Source organism: Oryzias latipes, chromosome 1 (genome assembly GCF_053564925.1).
Source record: "Oryzias latipes strain Hd-rR chromosome 1, Olatipes_Hd-rR_3.1".
NCBI lineage: Eukaryota > Metazoa > Chordata > Actinopteri > Beloniformes > Adrianichthyidae > Oryzias > Oryzias latipes.
This window is the reverse complement of record NC_136237.1, coordinates 36,793,327-36,807,860: the sequence shown is the minus strand read 5'-3', so window position 1 is coordinate 36,807,860 and position 14,534 is coordinate 36,793,327. Positions and strand designations below refer to the sequence as shown.

At 39.9% G+C, this 14,534-nt stretch overlaps 1 protein-coding gene across 4 annotated transcripts in view; it reads left to right on the top strand.

Moving 5' to 3' along the window:
• Positions 1-562: 562 nt before the first annotated feature.
• Positions 563-14,534, top strand: part of sorcs1 (sortilin-related VPS10 domain containing receptor 1) — a 212,376-nt gene continuing 198,404 nt past the window's right edge. For 2 of the 4 annotated variants that reach the window (XR_013655855.1, XR_013655856.1), the window contains exon 1: positions 563-1,716. Coding sequence is in view for 1 of the 4 variants with exons in the window: in XM_011488553.4 (XP_011486855.2) it covers positions 979-1,716 (738 nt within the window). In the remaining 3 variants the exon portion in view is untranslated. The remainder of the gene's footprint in view (positions 1,717-14,534) is intronic. The other 2 variants (XR_002292451.3, XM_011488553.4) reach the window with 1 other exon arrangement.

The window sequence follows — 14,534 nt, the reverse complement described above, 5'->3', positions numbered from 1 at the left end:
CCTCAGATGTATGCAGAGAACTCCTGGGTGGCTCGAGGAAAATATTCAAGCGTCTCTGTTTTATCGTTGCAGCTGCAAACTCTCTCCTCCCTTTCATAAAGATGCTAAAGTGTTTCCTGGGCTGAGGAGGATAATACAGAAAGCATTGAGGCACCTCAGAATTAACTCAATTTCGACCATCATCATCGTTTATGCAGAAAAATCCATATAATGAGCAACACTGCAAGATGAAAGGGAAGAATTTTCTATTCAGATCACAGGATGCAACATCTCTGCAGAGGAAGCGTTTGTCTAACTGGGCACAAAGCTTTGGCAATCGTTCACTAATCATTGCTCTTTAATCTCACTTTGTTGCAGCCTATAGATATTTTTTTCTTCCTCGCGGTAAAACTAATCGCCTCTCCAGGCTCAGTCTGCTCATTCCACCCCCTGATGGCATCTCTGTTGTGAAGAAGAAAGCAGCCAGCTGTTGCAGAAGTCTGCGGCCATTTGTACAGCCCTTTTGGCAAGCAGGCGCTCATCAGCATGGAGAAACTTGCCGTGATTAGACTCTCAGGGCTGCTGGGTTCCTGTCAAAGACGTGTAACTTTCATTAAATCCACTCAAGCCGGGATGCTTGTTGCACCATTTTCCGGCAGAAAGTGGGAGCGTTCCTCCTGATGCAGCTCGGGCTTCCTCCCTCAGCTGCGCAGCTTCAGACAATCAGCTGTAAAATCGCGAAGGGCCATGAAATCAGCTGCATGCCAAACCAGGGGCAATCCCACGTGATCTTTAAATAAAAGCTTTGCAGCTCCCCAAAACTCCATGCCCGCTGCTGCACTTCTTTGGGGAAAAAAATCAAACTGATTCATTTAAAGTTTGACAGCAGAATTAAAAATGACTGAATGGAGGAGCAGGTCTGAGTCTGCGCTTTAATGAAGGTAGAAAATAACAACTAAGGGAAAAGACAGTCGCAACATTGTCCTCCTGCACATCTGAATGCTCAGCTCCTCCCTCGTGCGCGCAAGGCTTCATTTCATCAAACCCTTCAAGTTGGGGCGCACTTTAGTCTGCGCCGCGCCTGCAGCAGGAACCGGGAGACTGAGTGCAGAGTCCGGGAACGGAGATCGGGCTTCGCAAACCTTTGAGCCCACAGAGATGCACCTGTACGCCGGCTTGAGCCCAAAGTGGCCCCGCGCGCTTTGGTGTCTGCTACTCTTGACGCCGTGTCTCTTTCACGCGGCCACGGCTGAAATCACCTGCAGGTCATGCCACCTTGGACATAAGTGGCGCGCACGGGAACTACTGATAAAACTGAACACGGGCGAGTCCGGGACTGGGGCACAGGGAGAACTTTTGGGAACGCAGGGACTCCCCTGTGAGGATGGATTCGCGGAGTGTGCTCCAAACGTGGAGCCGCGGCTTAAACGGAGTACAGGGAGCCGGCCCGCGGAGCGAAGCACGGACGACTTTGCTCAGAGCAAAGTTTCAGCCAGTTTTGGAGCGCGCGCCAGGAGGAGCAGCGGCGGTGATTTAGCCGGAGACTCCGCGGCTGATCACCAGGACGCAGAGACAGTGCGCAGAGTGCTGCGCGCAGAGCTGCGCTGGAGCGGAGAAGAGCGCAGGAGCGCCGGCGCGAGGCACGAGGAGCCGAAGGTGAACAGCTCCACGTTCGCCCTGACTGGAGACTCGTCCCACAACCAAGCCATGGTCCACTGGTCCGGCCAGAACAGCAGCGTAAGTGTCTCACCACGCGTGCTCAGAGCAATGATGAGCGCGCTTTGGCTGCGCGTCAAACGCGTGTGCTCACAGACACGCGAGCGCTTCAACGTACACGTGTGTGTAATCAGACGGATACAACTGATCTCTGATGAACCTGCTGTTTGTCCTCTCAGAGAATTGTGCATTTGTTCAGCCCGCGCAGCTAAGCTGAGGCGCGCGGACTCCATGAAGATCTGCAGGTTTGAGGACAGGCACAAATCAGCTGTCCTCCCCCTTTTTGCTGCAGCAAAGTTTTTGGCTGCAGTTTCTGGATTGCACGCAGATCCTCTCAGGTGATGGCGAGAGGGAGAGCGAGAGAGGGAGAGGCTCTGATTGAGATTACCATGTGGAGAACCAGTGTGCAACACCAGCAGCTTCATGCATCTGAGTTCTTACCAAAGGTCTGAGGAGGGAGATTCAAATATACTAAAAAGTTGCTTATAGAGTTTTTCTCCTATATTCTCCATACTGCAGGAAAAGACAGAGATGGAAAACATGCTGCACACATGCATAAGGATGTGTCTTTCCAAACATGTGGATGTATGTTTTATCTCAAATTTCTTCTGTAAACTAAAGCTAGATCAAATAAAATTGTTGTAACCAACAAGAATGGGAAACTACATTAGACAAAGATTTAACTGTCAGTTAAGTTCAAAAGACAAAATCAAAAAGAAGTTGAACATAAAACTGGAATTTTGTTATAAATGCTGCTCCAAGTTCTATTGTAACAGACTTTAAGTAACTGAATGTCACTGTACCATTGTTGATTTTTTTAATATATAACCAATGATGACAACTTTTACACAGTTGGACTGATAAAGACAACAAACAGATGGCTTTAAAAATAACTGATTTTACAAAAAAATGACCAAATTGTTTTCAGAAAAGTTTAATTTATGCAACAAAAACAGTTGAAATCCATTTTGAAGTGCTTTTAAAGAGATTGACAATCCAATTTCCCTCATATTGATCAGACAATTCACTCAGATGATTTATTTTAGGGTTCTATTAACAAGCATCCTGGACCCCACATCCAACATGGTGTTAGTCTGCAGGGAGTCACAGTTCACAGATGAAGCAGGTTGGTGTATGAGTCTTTCATGCTGCCAGAAAGTCTTCCAATGTTTGTTCTATTCCAAACGCCACATGAAGTAAAACCTTCAATGTAACCAATGCAACCCTATCAAGGAAGTAAGAGTTTAGTTATGGAAAAAAAAAAAAAAAAAACGTGATCAGAAAAATTGTATTGCTGCATTTAAACAATAAAACCATATTTAAGGTTAAAAAAATGGCCATCAGATTTTTCTCCTTCAAACTACATTTTCAGTCCACAGTCTTCTGTTATAAATCTTCTTGTCAGCTGAAAAAAACACACATTTATCCACTATTTTTACATGTGGGCTTTGAACTTTAAATGATCCTCAATTCTGTGCTTTAAAGAGCACAATAGAAGTGGAAGTGAAAGAAGATTAGTGGTTGTTCCAGCTGGTGATGCTCCTGAATGCCAAGAGGAACACTTCAATATTGGGGACATTTTCTGCCTGAGTTCCTTGGAGCATTAAAGTGTGGTGCACATTAAAGTTACAACCACATTTTATTAGCACTTGCTCCAGCTGTCCTTTGTGCTGCAGTATTGTTTGCTCCTTGGAGATAACAAATGATGGGGATGATATAAAAAAGCACACAGCTTTGTTGAGTTAGATATCAACAATGCTTTGTCTCGAGTGGTTTTCAAAAGCTTGTGGAGAGCATACAAATTTACAATTAAATCTGTAAGCAGGGGAGATATCTTAACTTCCATTAGGTGGCTTCAGAAGTGGCTACTGGCCACCCTCTGGGAACGTAATAACATGTTTTTTTTAATTAGGTTTCTGTCATAGTGCAGGAAAAGTCATGTTTTGATCCAAAATGGCAGCCTAAAAATGCAATGGACCATAGCAATCATACAACGTTTTCCATTTTTGGGGCTAATAAACATGTGTCGCAATTTTCAGGCCTTTCAAACTTGGGCAATTAGTGTTAATGTGTTCTAAATTGTTAACATGATCCTAGAAAGATGCATCGATCTGTTTATCTTGGGTCTAAGGTTAGGTTTAGGTCAATTGATTTTATCAATTTGTATTGATCTTTACTTACAAGATTGGTTTTCCTTTAACTCTGCTCTGGAAAATAGGGGTTAGTCTTTTTAATGAAAGCACTAAGAATGTTTTTGCAGGTGCCACTTTTGTTCAGCTTAAATAAATGGTGAAAACATTTCTATGACCAAGATCTATTGCTTCTGATATGGAAAATGGATAAATTAATCCATAGTAAAATGAATTGGATCAAGTCATAAGTCTAATCATATTACATTTTGACCCTATATATCTAATTTGAAGTTGGCAGTGATACCCAGCCCTCCCGGGACCTAACTTTATCTGATTTCATTTTCTTGTTAAATTGAAAGTTTTAAGAGTATATTTCCAAGGCCTCCATCTTTGTGAGATTTTAGTGACTGACAGTTACCGGTAACCCTTTACCACCAGAGCATTAGCTTCAGTGTTGACATTCTTTGGCCTACCGTAACTCATCAACCGTTGGCGCAATTACCGTAATTCCAGCAGAGTCTAAAGCGCAAAAACGTAGCTTTGCGCGAACATGCAACAGTTTGCAGTAGTGTAGGTTTACGGCGGCAACATAAATCAGTGAATTCTGTTGCACGGCAAAAAAAAAAAAAAGCTTTGTGCCAACATGTTGCCTAACAGCAAAAATTCACTTATGCTAATGGTGTAAATAGTCAAAGAGTTATGGCAGTTAAAAGAGTGCATGTTCTTTAGGTGTCAATGGGGAGAAAGATTTTTATGACCCGCTCCAATAAGATTTATGTTTTTGGTGTCTTTAACATATTCGTGTGTACATTTTCTCATGATGGAGGACACATATAAAAATTAGCTGAGAAAAAAACTATTTCTTTACTCAAATTGTTGTGAATCAGGAGCAGACAAAAAAATGCAGAAAAATATTGTATTGTATTGTAACGTGGAAAATATGCTGGGAGGGCCACAAGCTTCATACATATCTTCATTTTCCTTGTCTGAGCTGGCATCTGGCTCCAAAACTTCACTGCTGGATAGCACCAATATTGTTCGCCATTTTTGTTGCACTGGCAATGTTAGTTTTGGGGGGCTGTAAGCTAGCGCAACAGAGTGTGAACAGATGGATGATGGGAAGTGAGGGTAGGCTAACCACAGAAGATATGTCCCAGAAAACAATGTTTTTTTTTTTCTTTTTTTCCCTAAAAATTAAAAGCCAACTGGGACCACTTTTAAAATAGATCAAAGGATGATTGGAGTGAGTCTTTAAATTTTGAAACTGCTCCAGTGAAAAGACGGTGGGCATAGTTCATGAGAACCTTGCAAGAGTTTAATGGCAGTGAGGAAGTACAGTTTGGACACACCTTCTCATTCAAATGAATGGGAAAGTGTGTCTATACTGTAGGTGTGAATTTTTTGCTTGTAGACAATCTCAAATATTTTCAAATTCATTGACATTTGAATGGTTGCCATGGTTATGCCATGGATGGGTAAGGTTGTTTATTTTATTTGAAAGCATTTTCTGAAGCGTTCCAACTTTTGACCAGTTTTTGTGAATATTTATGAGTCAAGGTTGTGATTGTGTCTGAATCAAGAGCATGCCAAAACAATGAGAGTATGACAGCTGGGCCTTATTATAAGATTTTGGTTCAGAGATAAGTTAATCTGCTGAGAGGACAGCTCTCTGACTGTTAGTTCCTCAAAGTCAAAGTTTAATCAGCATTGACTCAAAGGCAACAAAACCAATAAATTAATTTCTTATCATGACTGAAAAAGCTCAAACACATCTTTGCAGGGGTCTGCGTTGTTCCGCAGCATCAAAGTCTGGCCTCACAGCCTCACTCTCAACGAACCCAAGTCAAACTCATATCTGTAACTCCCATACCCTCCATTCTAAGCCTCAGCTGCTTCTGTGCTACAGTAGCTCAAGATAAAAAGACGGAGAGAAAGTTTCATTTCGGCCTTGTGAACATATGTGTGCAAAAAGTAAATGCATACTTCTTTTGCAGATTAACTTGAGGTGTGTAAGAATGGACACAATCCCACTCGAAATATCTATAGTTGTGGCTATATTCAGAGGCAGATGTGCTCATCCTTTACAATCTTTATAAATAAATCAATGTGTCAGCCACACGCTGAGCAGATGAAGGCTCAGTTGCTGCTATTATTTAACCTCTAATGCTTTTTACAAAGCTCAAGCCTCCCACGTTGCTGGAATCCTGTGTATCAGCTTGGAATTGTGGTTGTAATTGTGACTCATGAAATACAGTCTGGGGGAGTAACACAAGCCTAACACATGCAAGAAGAGGGTTGTGACTATGAACGTGTGTTTGGCATATGAATGAACTAGCTGCTGACTGTGAATGTAAGGATCGATGCAGTATATGCCACACTGACACAAATTCATGTACTCATTTAAGCTTCTTTTTTCATATTGCTTTTCGTGCCTTTTCCAGTCCAACATTTACCTAAAGTTCAGCTTGTTCTCATTACCTGGACATTTGTCATTGACCTGAAACCTCAAAAAAACTGGAAGAACCAATGTTTGCATTGTGCAGCTTCCCCTGGTTCTTCCCTAGTGCAAAGGTGGATTTTGGACCTTCGTGAACTGTTGTTGAGGTGTGTAGGTGGAGAGAACAGCAGTGTAGGATGACAAAGAAACATCTGACAGCATCCTTTTACAGCAGAATTGGATTGAAAAGCTGACAAATGAGTCGGTGGATTTTGCGTCTAAGTTGATCCCTGATCATTTTAAAATGTCACTGAATTAAATTGAAGTGGATAAACTTCTGCAAGGTGCTTCAAGCATAGCTTCTCTCCTAGGTGATTAATTTTTTGTCATAAAACAACCTTTTTTTTACTTTAAGGTCTGTTGGATGTGTTCATAATACTGTGTCAGCTTCAAAGTGAGTGTGAAGCTTGGGAGCTGTTGAACATACGAGCACCGTTGTAGCAACAAAATCTGTATTTCAAAGAGGAGACATCTTAGGAATTTGAGTAATGATGTATATGACCTGTATCATGCTATTTTTAACAGAGCAAATTATTTATATATATGTATATGATAGTATATTACCTTTGGCAGACTAAACAATTTTTGGTGAAATATTAGTTATTTTCACAGCTCATTTTCCTACCCAGAAGTAAGATGACTCGATCTCTTAGGCACCGCCTTTCGCTCCTTTTGGGTACCGCCCATTTCATGACATCAACCTGCCCCTGCAGTGTTACTGCATTTCCCCCATGAAAACAAACATCTGAATTTTTGCAGAGATGGATGTGCATATTGTGCAAATAAAAATGTTTTGCCTATAACTGCTAGCTCCATGGAGAAAGTGTCTGTGTGTGTGTTAGCCTGGGGGCGGTGTTAGCAGCGCAGAATCTTTCTGGAAGGGGCTGTTCCCTACTTTCTGATGTCACAATGTGAGAACCCCCTCCCTTCTATCAATCTTTCTAAAGTCTTTTAAGCTCTAGGATGGATGTGTTGTGATCAGTATATGTGCCGGGGCACAATTCTTAAATGACAATTTTTTTCCATGTTATTGGTGTTTAGCTGACTTTCCCCTACTTTGTACACAACTAATTTAACCATTAACAAAATATCTTTGAAAGTTACAGACAGACTGTCCCCTATATTTAGTTAAGCAGTAAAAAAATAAATAAAAACATGTTAAACCGCTTCCAGTATTTCACAGAAGAATAAAAGGTTATTGGTAAAAAGATCACTCTCGCCAAGGGAGAAGGGACATATTTCTCAGGCGTGTACAAAACATGCACAGGGACAGTGTTATTTACATGACAAAATGTCAGGCATTAAATAGTTTGGTCTGTCACCCAGCTGGATTAATGATGGCATATTGTCAGTCTGTCCAGGAAGATCTATTTAAGCTTCCAAAGACAAGAAGTGCCAGAAAAGTTGGAAATCATCCAGCAAAGGCAATAAAAAGCAGCAGAATTATAATGTAACACGTTCTGGCATCAATGTGGTGCCACTTTTTCTAAGCTATCACAGTTGTTTGATATCAGAAGATTTGTCACAAATTAATGAGGTGTTGGTTGGGTGGAATTCTGGGAAGGGTTGACAGAAAGTCACTCGCAAATGCTGTCTCAGCTGACACTCTCACATCTTTTTATGGCGTTGAAGCAATCTATTTATGCTTGAGTATGCATCTTCATAGCTATGGTAACACCCAGTTAACAGCCAGCTCGTAATTTATTCGCTAAAGTCCCGCCAAAATATTCCATCTGCAACGTCAAGGTCACATTATTTGTTCGTTTGAAGACAATTGAGGACGATCGCAGACGATAGATTGTGTGAGTTTGTAAAGTGCTAAACTGCGATTACAGAATCAAGTGCCATTTAGAGACATATGTTCTTGGATATAAAGCAGATATGTGCAGTGGGAAAGCATAGTTTTGGTATTTGAAGTGTGTACATCTGCTGTGCATTTGTTGGAAGCATTGCTTAAGGAAGAATAAGGGCTGTGTTGTAAATGCCACCTTAGTCTGTACAGACGCTCTTTGATTGTCCCTTGATGACCAATCTGAATGGCCTTTATTGTGTAAAAAGACAATTTCCCGGAAGAAATAAAGATGCATAATTTTTTTTACTATCTGTTGAAACACCCACTTCTGTACTTGATAATTCACTTTAAACTCTGATCTCAAAAATCCTGTTTTCTTTTCTCCGGCATAAAGACCTTCATTGCTTCATTTTGACCCTGGACCTTTTTTTTTTTTTGGATACATTTTTTTTATTTATGTGGATCAAGCAAGAAAGTGAAGGTTAAACAAACAAAAAGTGGTCTGCAGTTGGCAATAAAGTGTTGCCAAGTTTACCGCGGAGTAAACATTCCATAAATCAGATCCTGGATGGCTCAGTTGGTTAAGTGCAGGATCGGCAACAAAGGAAATCAGGGTTTGATTCCCATGATGAGCTTCATGCAGTGTGGGTCCTTGGGCAAGACTCTTTGCGCTACTGCCTAACTATGTAGCCCAAGCCTGGGTCCCCCTGTGCAGGTCCCTGGCTCGGGTAAAATAAAGGAAGGACATCCAACATTAAAATCTCTGCCAATGTGCGAATCAGTAAAAGCTGATTCGCTGTAGTGACCCCTGAAGGGCAAGCTGAAAGATTCCACATTTTATCAGGGCTGTTACATTCCTCACAACACACTTTATACACTTTTCTCAGACAAACATTAACATTTTCAGATTTTTTTCTCTTGTTTAAAATCTCAATTTCAAACCTTCATAAAAAAAAAGGGTCCATTATAGTAAAATGAAAACACAGATCTGATTGCGATAGAAAATGAATGTAAATCTGGCAAACTGAACACATTCTTCTCTACTGGAGACACGGCACAGATGAGATTGACAAGATCTACAGCCAATCAGGACGTAGAACACAGATTGCTCTGTAAAAAAAAAAATCTGTAAAACAGTGGGTCCGTGAAGGGTGACCCATCCTGTAGCGAGGGGACCACTTTATAATGTTATTCTTTTGCTGTCAGCTTTTCCCTTCAGGGGTCGCCACAGCAAATCAGCTTCCTCCAGCTAACCCTTTCTGAATTATTCTAACCCTAAATTTAACTGGAAAATACATGGATAACAATATAAAAGGAAATTGTGAAACCAAAGCAATCCATCCATCCATCCATCCATCCATCCATCCATCCATCCATCCATCCATCCATCCATCCATCCATCCATCCATCCATCCATCCATCCATCCATCCATCCATCCATCCATCCATCCATCCATCCATCCATCCATCCATTCATTTACAGAACTGGCTGTATCCTTTTTGAGGTTGCTGGAGCCAACCCAGCTCCATTGGGTGAAGGTTCCTTAACAAGTTGCCAGCTTGTTACAGGGCCATACACACACACGCACACACACACACACGCACGTATGCATGCACTCACACACGCACATGCAAACTTACATTTTTGGATAATCAATCAACCCATGAAGCAGGTTTTTGGACTGTTGGAGGAAGCCAGAGTCTCCGGAGAAAACCTACACACAAAAAGGTGTTAAAAGCAGTGCCTTCTCACTGTGGAGTGATGGCGCTAACCAGTACTCCACTGTGCAGTCCAACTTAAGTAATACAAATAAGAACTACAGACATAAAGGGAATAAATCAGCTTTTTTGTAATGTCTTCAGCTGCTTTTTAAAATTTCAGGTTGCTTCCTATATTTACCATAAAGTTTGGACACTTAGAAGGTTTTGACGACCAGGAGAATAATGACAGGACGGTTCTGGAAAGCTGTGTCTGCACCTCCTACTTTTACTTTTATAAGAACACGTTTATAAATAGATTTGACTTTTATTGCACGTCTTATTGCATATAAATATTTACACACTTTGTAAACACTTGCACAGTAATACGAAGCAGACAAGAGTAAATTAAAAAAATCTGTGAAACATCTCTCCATCTCATTGACAAATATAAACCAGCTACCAACATATGGCCTCGATGTAAAAGGTCATTTTAAAGCTGAAATTCACATTTATGTGAAAATGGTCTTATTATATTATGTAGATTTCTTCCTTTTTTTTAACTCAAAACATCAAAATTCAATTTACATGATGTACTGTTGTAGTACAAATGCAATGCAACAATGCTATTCCTGTTTAAGAAAATGAATTGGTACATGTTTACTTAATTTGACAAATTTTTCCTGTTCGACTACTCAAATTCCATAAACAAGACTCAAAAAGGACAAAAAATTAAACCTAAATTAGAATAAATCAGTGCTTTTGCATTTTACCAATGAGTCAAATATAAGTGAATTGGGCTTTTAAAAATATTGTACCTAACACATAAACATTAAGGTGGACAATGATGGTGTTTGAAATAGTCATACAGCTTTTTGATAATTTTGAATCAAATAATAAGACACATTACAATTTCTAATTTAATGAATAATTTATTAACAAAAGTCATTTGAAAGTGTTTTGTAATCCTACGTATTGCATTTTCAAACTATTGTTAATGATCATTTCGTGTTTTGAAAAGCAACAAACTCACTGTATTTCTGAAAAAAATAGAATTAGCGTGTTCACATTTTTTTTTTTGTATTATTTAGACAGTATTTTAAACATGTATAGATGCACCAAAACCTTGGTCAGGAACCAGCCATTTTTGAAAGTGGTTTAATCCTCCTGTTTGCAATTATGTATGGAAATTATGGCCGCCTTTATGTCAAAAATAGAGCCAAAACCCTCAGACAGTGTTGATATAGAAACCACCACTTTTATTTGAAATACTATTATTATTAATATTTTGGTGTTGCCTCTGACATGGAGCCCTTGTCATTCTCGCACTGCCCTCTTGTGTCACCAGAACATTAAGAGTAGAAGTTGTAAAGTTGAAGAGCAAACCAAACTTTGCTGTCTTCATGCAGCAGCATCTCCCAGCAGCAGTCAAGGCAGAAGCTCTTCACCTCCCAGTTTTTCATGTAAAGTAAAATGGACATAAAGTGCATTTGTGATGATGCCGTCTAATTCCAATCACAACAAAATGCTATCGTCAGATTGCAAATTTGTATTTAAAGTGAACTGAATGAACACCTAAGACTCAAAATGCTGAAAAATTTACAAATCAGTACGTAGATGGTGTAATTTACCTGATTTAACATAAAGAATAAATGCGTGGAACATTTCTTCCCTATTTCTCCCCCCTCATCTGTCCAATAGCAGATCTTACACTAACCAGCTCTATAATGTCAAAGACAGCACTAAACACTGACATTTTGTTGTTTGCTTTAACCCCTTGATGCCTGAAATTGTTTCTAAAAAAAAATCACTTAGGTTTTAATGTTTTTGTTTTCAAATAGATGTTAAATTAAGATAATTTTGGAGCCAAAGTGGTTTGATGCAAATGTGCATGAATAGGCGTCAAGAGGTTAATTGATAAATATACACATTTACAAAATAGTGAAATATAGAAAAATGTGTTCAAATTTATTCTTTGTAAATAAAAACACAACTTCACAACTTCTATTTGTTCCTGCAGCACATATGTGAAAGTACATGGAAAATAGGATTTACTGACAAAACCAGTAATTGCTTACAGAGGATGAGCTCATCATAACATTTTTTTTAATGAAAACATGATCATTTTTGGTTTTTGGGGGGTAAAAGACATGTTTTATGTGAAGAGATCCTCCATTTCATGTCTTTAATATCCTCCGTTCTCTCTGTTCACTCCTCTGACATGCATCTTGTGTCTCAGCCACACTCATCCGGTGTAATGCTGCAATTACAAAGTGAGCTTACAAATCAGGTTGTGCGCATCCAATTTGAATGCAAACAGACTCTAATCTGTGTGCTTTCAGACATGTTGCTCTCTACGACCTGCTGAGACGAAAGACAAGGAGAAAATGCAGGAACGACACAGCGCAAAAACAAACACAACGAAAGCAACTGTGTGGGCTAAGCGATCCTTCTGGTACGTGCCTGGGAGTGATCAGGAAGGCGGTTGCTCTCATGCTCCGCTGAGCAGCATTTACTCGCCCTTCACTGTTTATAGCCCTAAACAAGCCGGGCTCCCAGTCCCTCTGTCTTTATGGAAGTAAAAGTCCCAGGAGATCCCACACAAATATGTCATTACTTCTTTTACTGTGTAGCTACTCTCTGGAGAAGTCAAACTCATCCTGGAGGCAGGCTCCCTGCAAATATCTTATGCATTTTATGGTTAATATTTCAGGACTCTCCCATCTGTGTCTGCGATGCCTTCAGGAATGCACACTTTATTTAAGAAAGAGCCTTCAGGTGATGAGAAAGTAATGTTCCCAACATGCAACTGCACTGCGTCTGTCTTTATTACTGTTTTATTAAGTTTTTCAGACCACTTTAATTTGACTTTAGTGTAGGGTTAGAAAAACACAAAGGAAAGAAAGAATAAAAAAAAAAAAAACACTAATGCACTGGATTGCTTTGGCCTTTAAAAGGGTTCCCGATTCTTTTTTTATTTTATTTTGTGGTTCATTGTCTGTATTGACAAATGTAATTGGAAATCCATTTGAGCCACAATGAAGTTTGAGATTTGTCTAAATCTCCTTCAGTGTATGCAATTCTGTTTGAAGATAGTGGGAGGAACAATGGGCTGTTGAAGTTGGGTGAAATACCAGACTGTCCATTTATCGCATTGACATTATGTTCTCTGCAATTGATGCAATTGGGGTGAATGAGGACGACTCTATAGAGGTTTTGAGGTTTGCTAATAAAGAAATACAAAAGGGTTCTTTTTGGTTTCAAAGGAAGCTGATAAACTCAAAACTGACTATCATGTGTGTTTGAGATGTGCTGGGACATCTTGAGTGGGGTTGGATAATTAGAGTAAGCATTGATTTTAAAATACATGACATGACATTGATTTGAGATTCAACACATTTTCAAAATTTCATTTCAAAGCTAATTTAAGTATTAATGAAAAACCCTTTTTACAAACTGAACAAACTTAAAACTTCAGAGTACAAAATTGCTACATTTTGCATAAAAAATGTGGAAAATTAGTTTTTGCCCTAAAAAATACTAAGATGTTCAAAAGAAAACTAAGCCATAATTTTTCAGGTTCATTTCAAATTGATTCTGAGAAAGTAGCAATCATAAGGGTAAAAGATTACAAGGTTTTTATTATTATTTTTCAAAAAGGCAGCTTTCTATGACTGACTCAAGAAGCAAGTAGAAAATATTGATGCTAAAATACATATGGCCAAACGTTACTTCTGACAGTATAAAAGCAAAGGTGCCTTATACCTTGGTTATAGATCACAGGACTAGAAATCAAACAAATAATGACTATTTGACCAAATTTTAACCAGGAAAGGAACAAAAATCTGACAAAGTGCAGCATATTGGCAGATGTCGGGGAATATTGTGAATTTTGTGCAGTTCTTGAAACAGAAGGGCAGGGGGAAAAAAAGATGGTTACATGTTTAGATCTGAGCTTTCCAAACAGAGAGGGCCAAAAAAATGTACCGGTAGTTGTTTTAATTTTTGAAAAATAAATATACTCAGGTTGCAAGTTTTGAAAATATAAACCACGAGACAAACAGCCTTAAAGAAGCAGCCCCAAAAAGTTGTAAAACCAAACTTTTCTTTGCGGTTGCATCATCAGCGCTCACTCACCAGCCCCGTCTGTCTGTTAGTGCAGCAGGTGACATTACTGCTGCTGTCCTACAGGTGATTGACACCTTCGCCCTCAACGATGGCGACGAGCTCTGCACAGTATTAGGAATGCGCTGAAGTGTGGCCTCCTGACCGAGCGGCAAGGCGGAGCACGCTGGCAAATCAGATTTGCGAAATGGCAAATGCAATTTCTTCACCACGCAGCCTGCATTAAGTAAGAGCAGAGATAAAATGAGTTTGGAACATGGGAAAAAGTTTGATTTGCAGGATGGAGTTCAGCCGATACCCTCAGACTTCGGCCTTTCATTTTGAGGAATGGGATTCAATTGCTGGTTGCGGTGTTTGTGTGTTATCTGTTTCCTTTGAAACGCCGCCCCCCCCGTGTGGCAATTTAGATTGACAAGGCTGATTCTCACAGCCCGTTTTACCACAGCGTGTCCCATCTGAGCCGCCGATCAAGTGCAGAATTGCACGGGAGGTTCCTGTGGCACAAATAGAATCCCTGGCAATCTGTAAACCACTGGAATTTGCTTAAACGTGAGGAGGAAAAGAGTGCAGCTAGCACGGTGACTGAAAGAAGCAC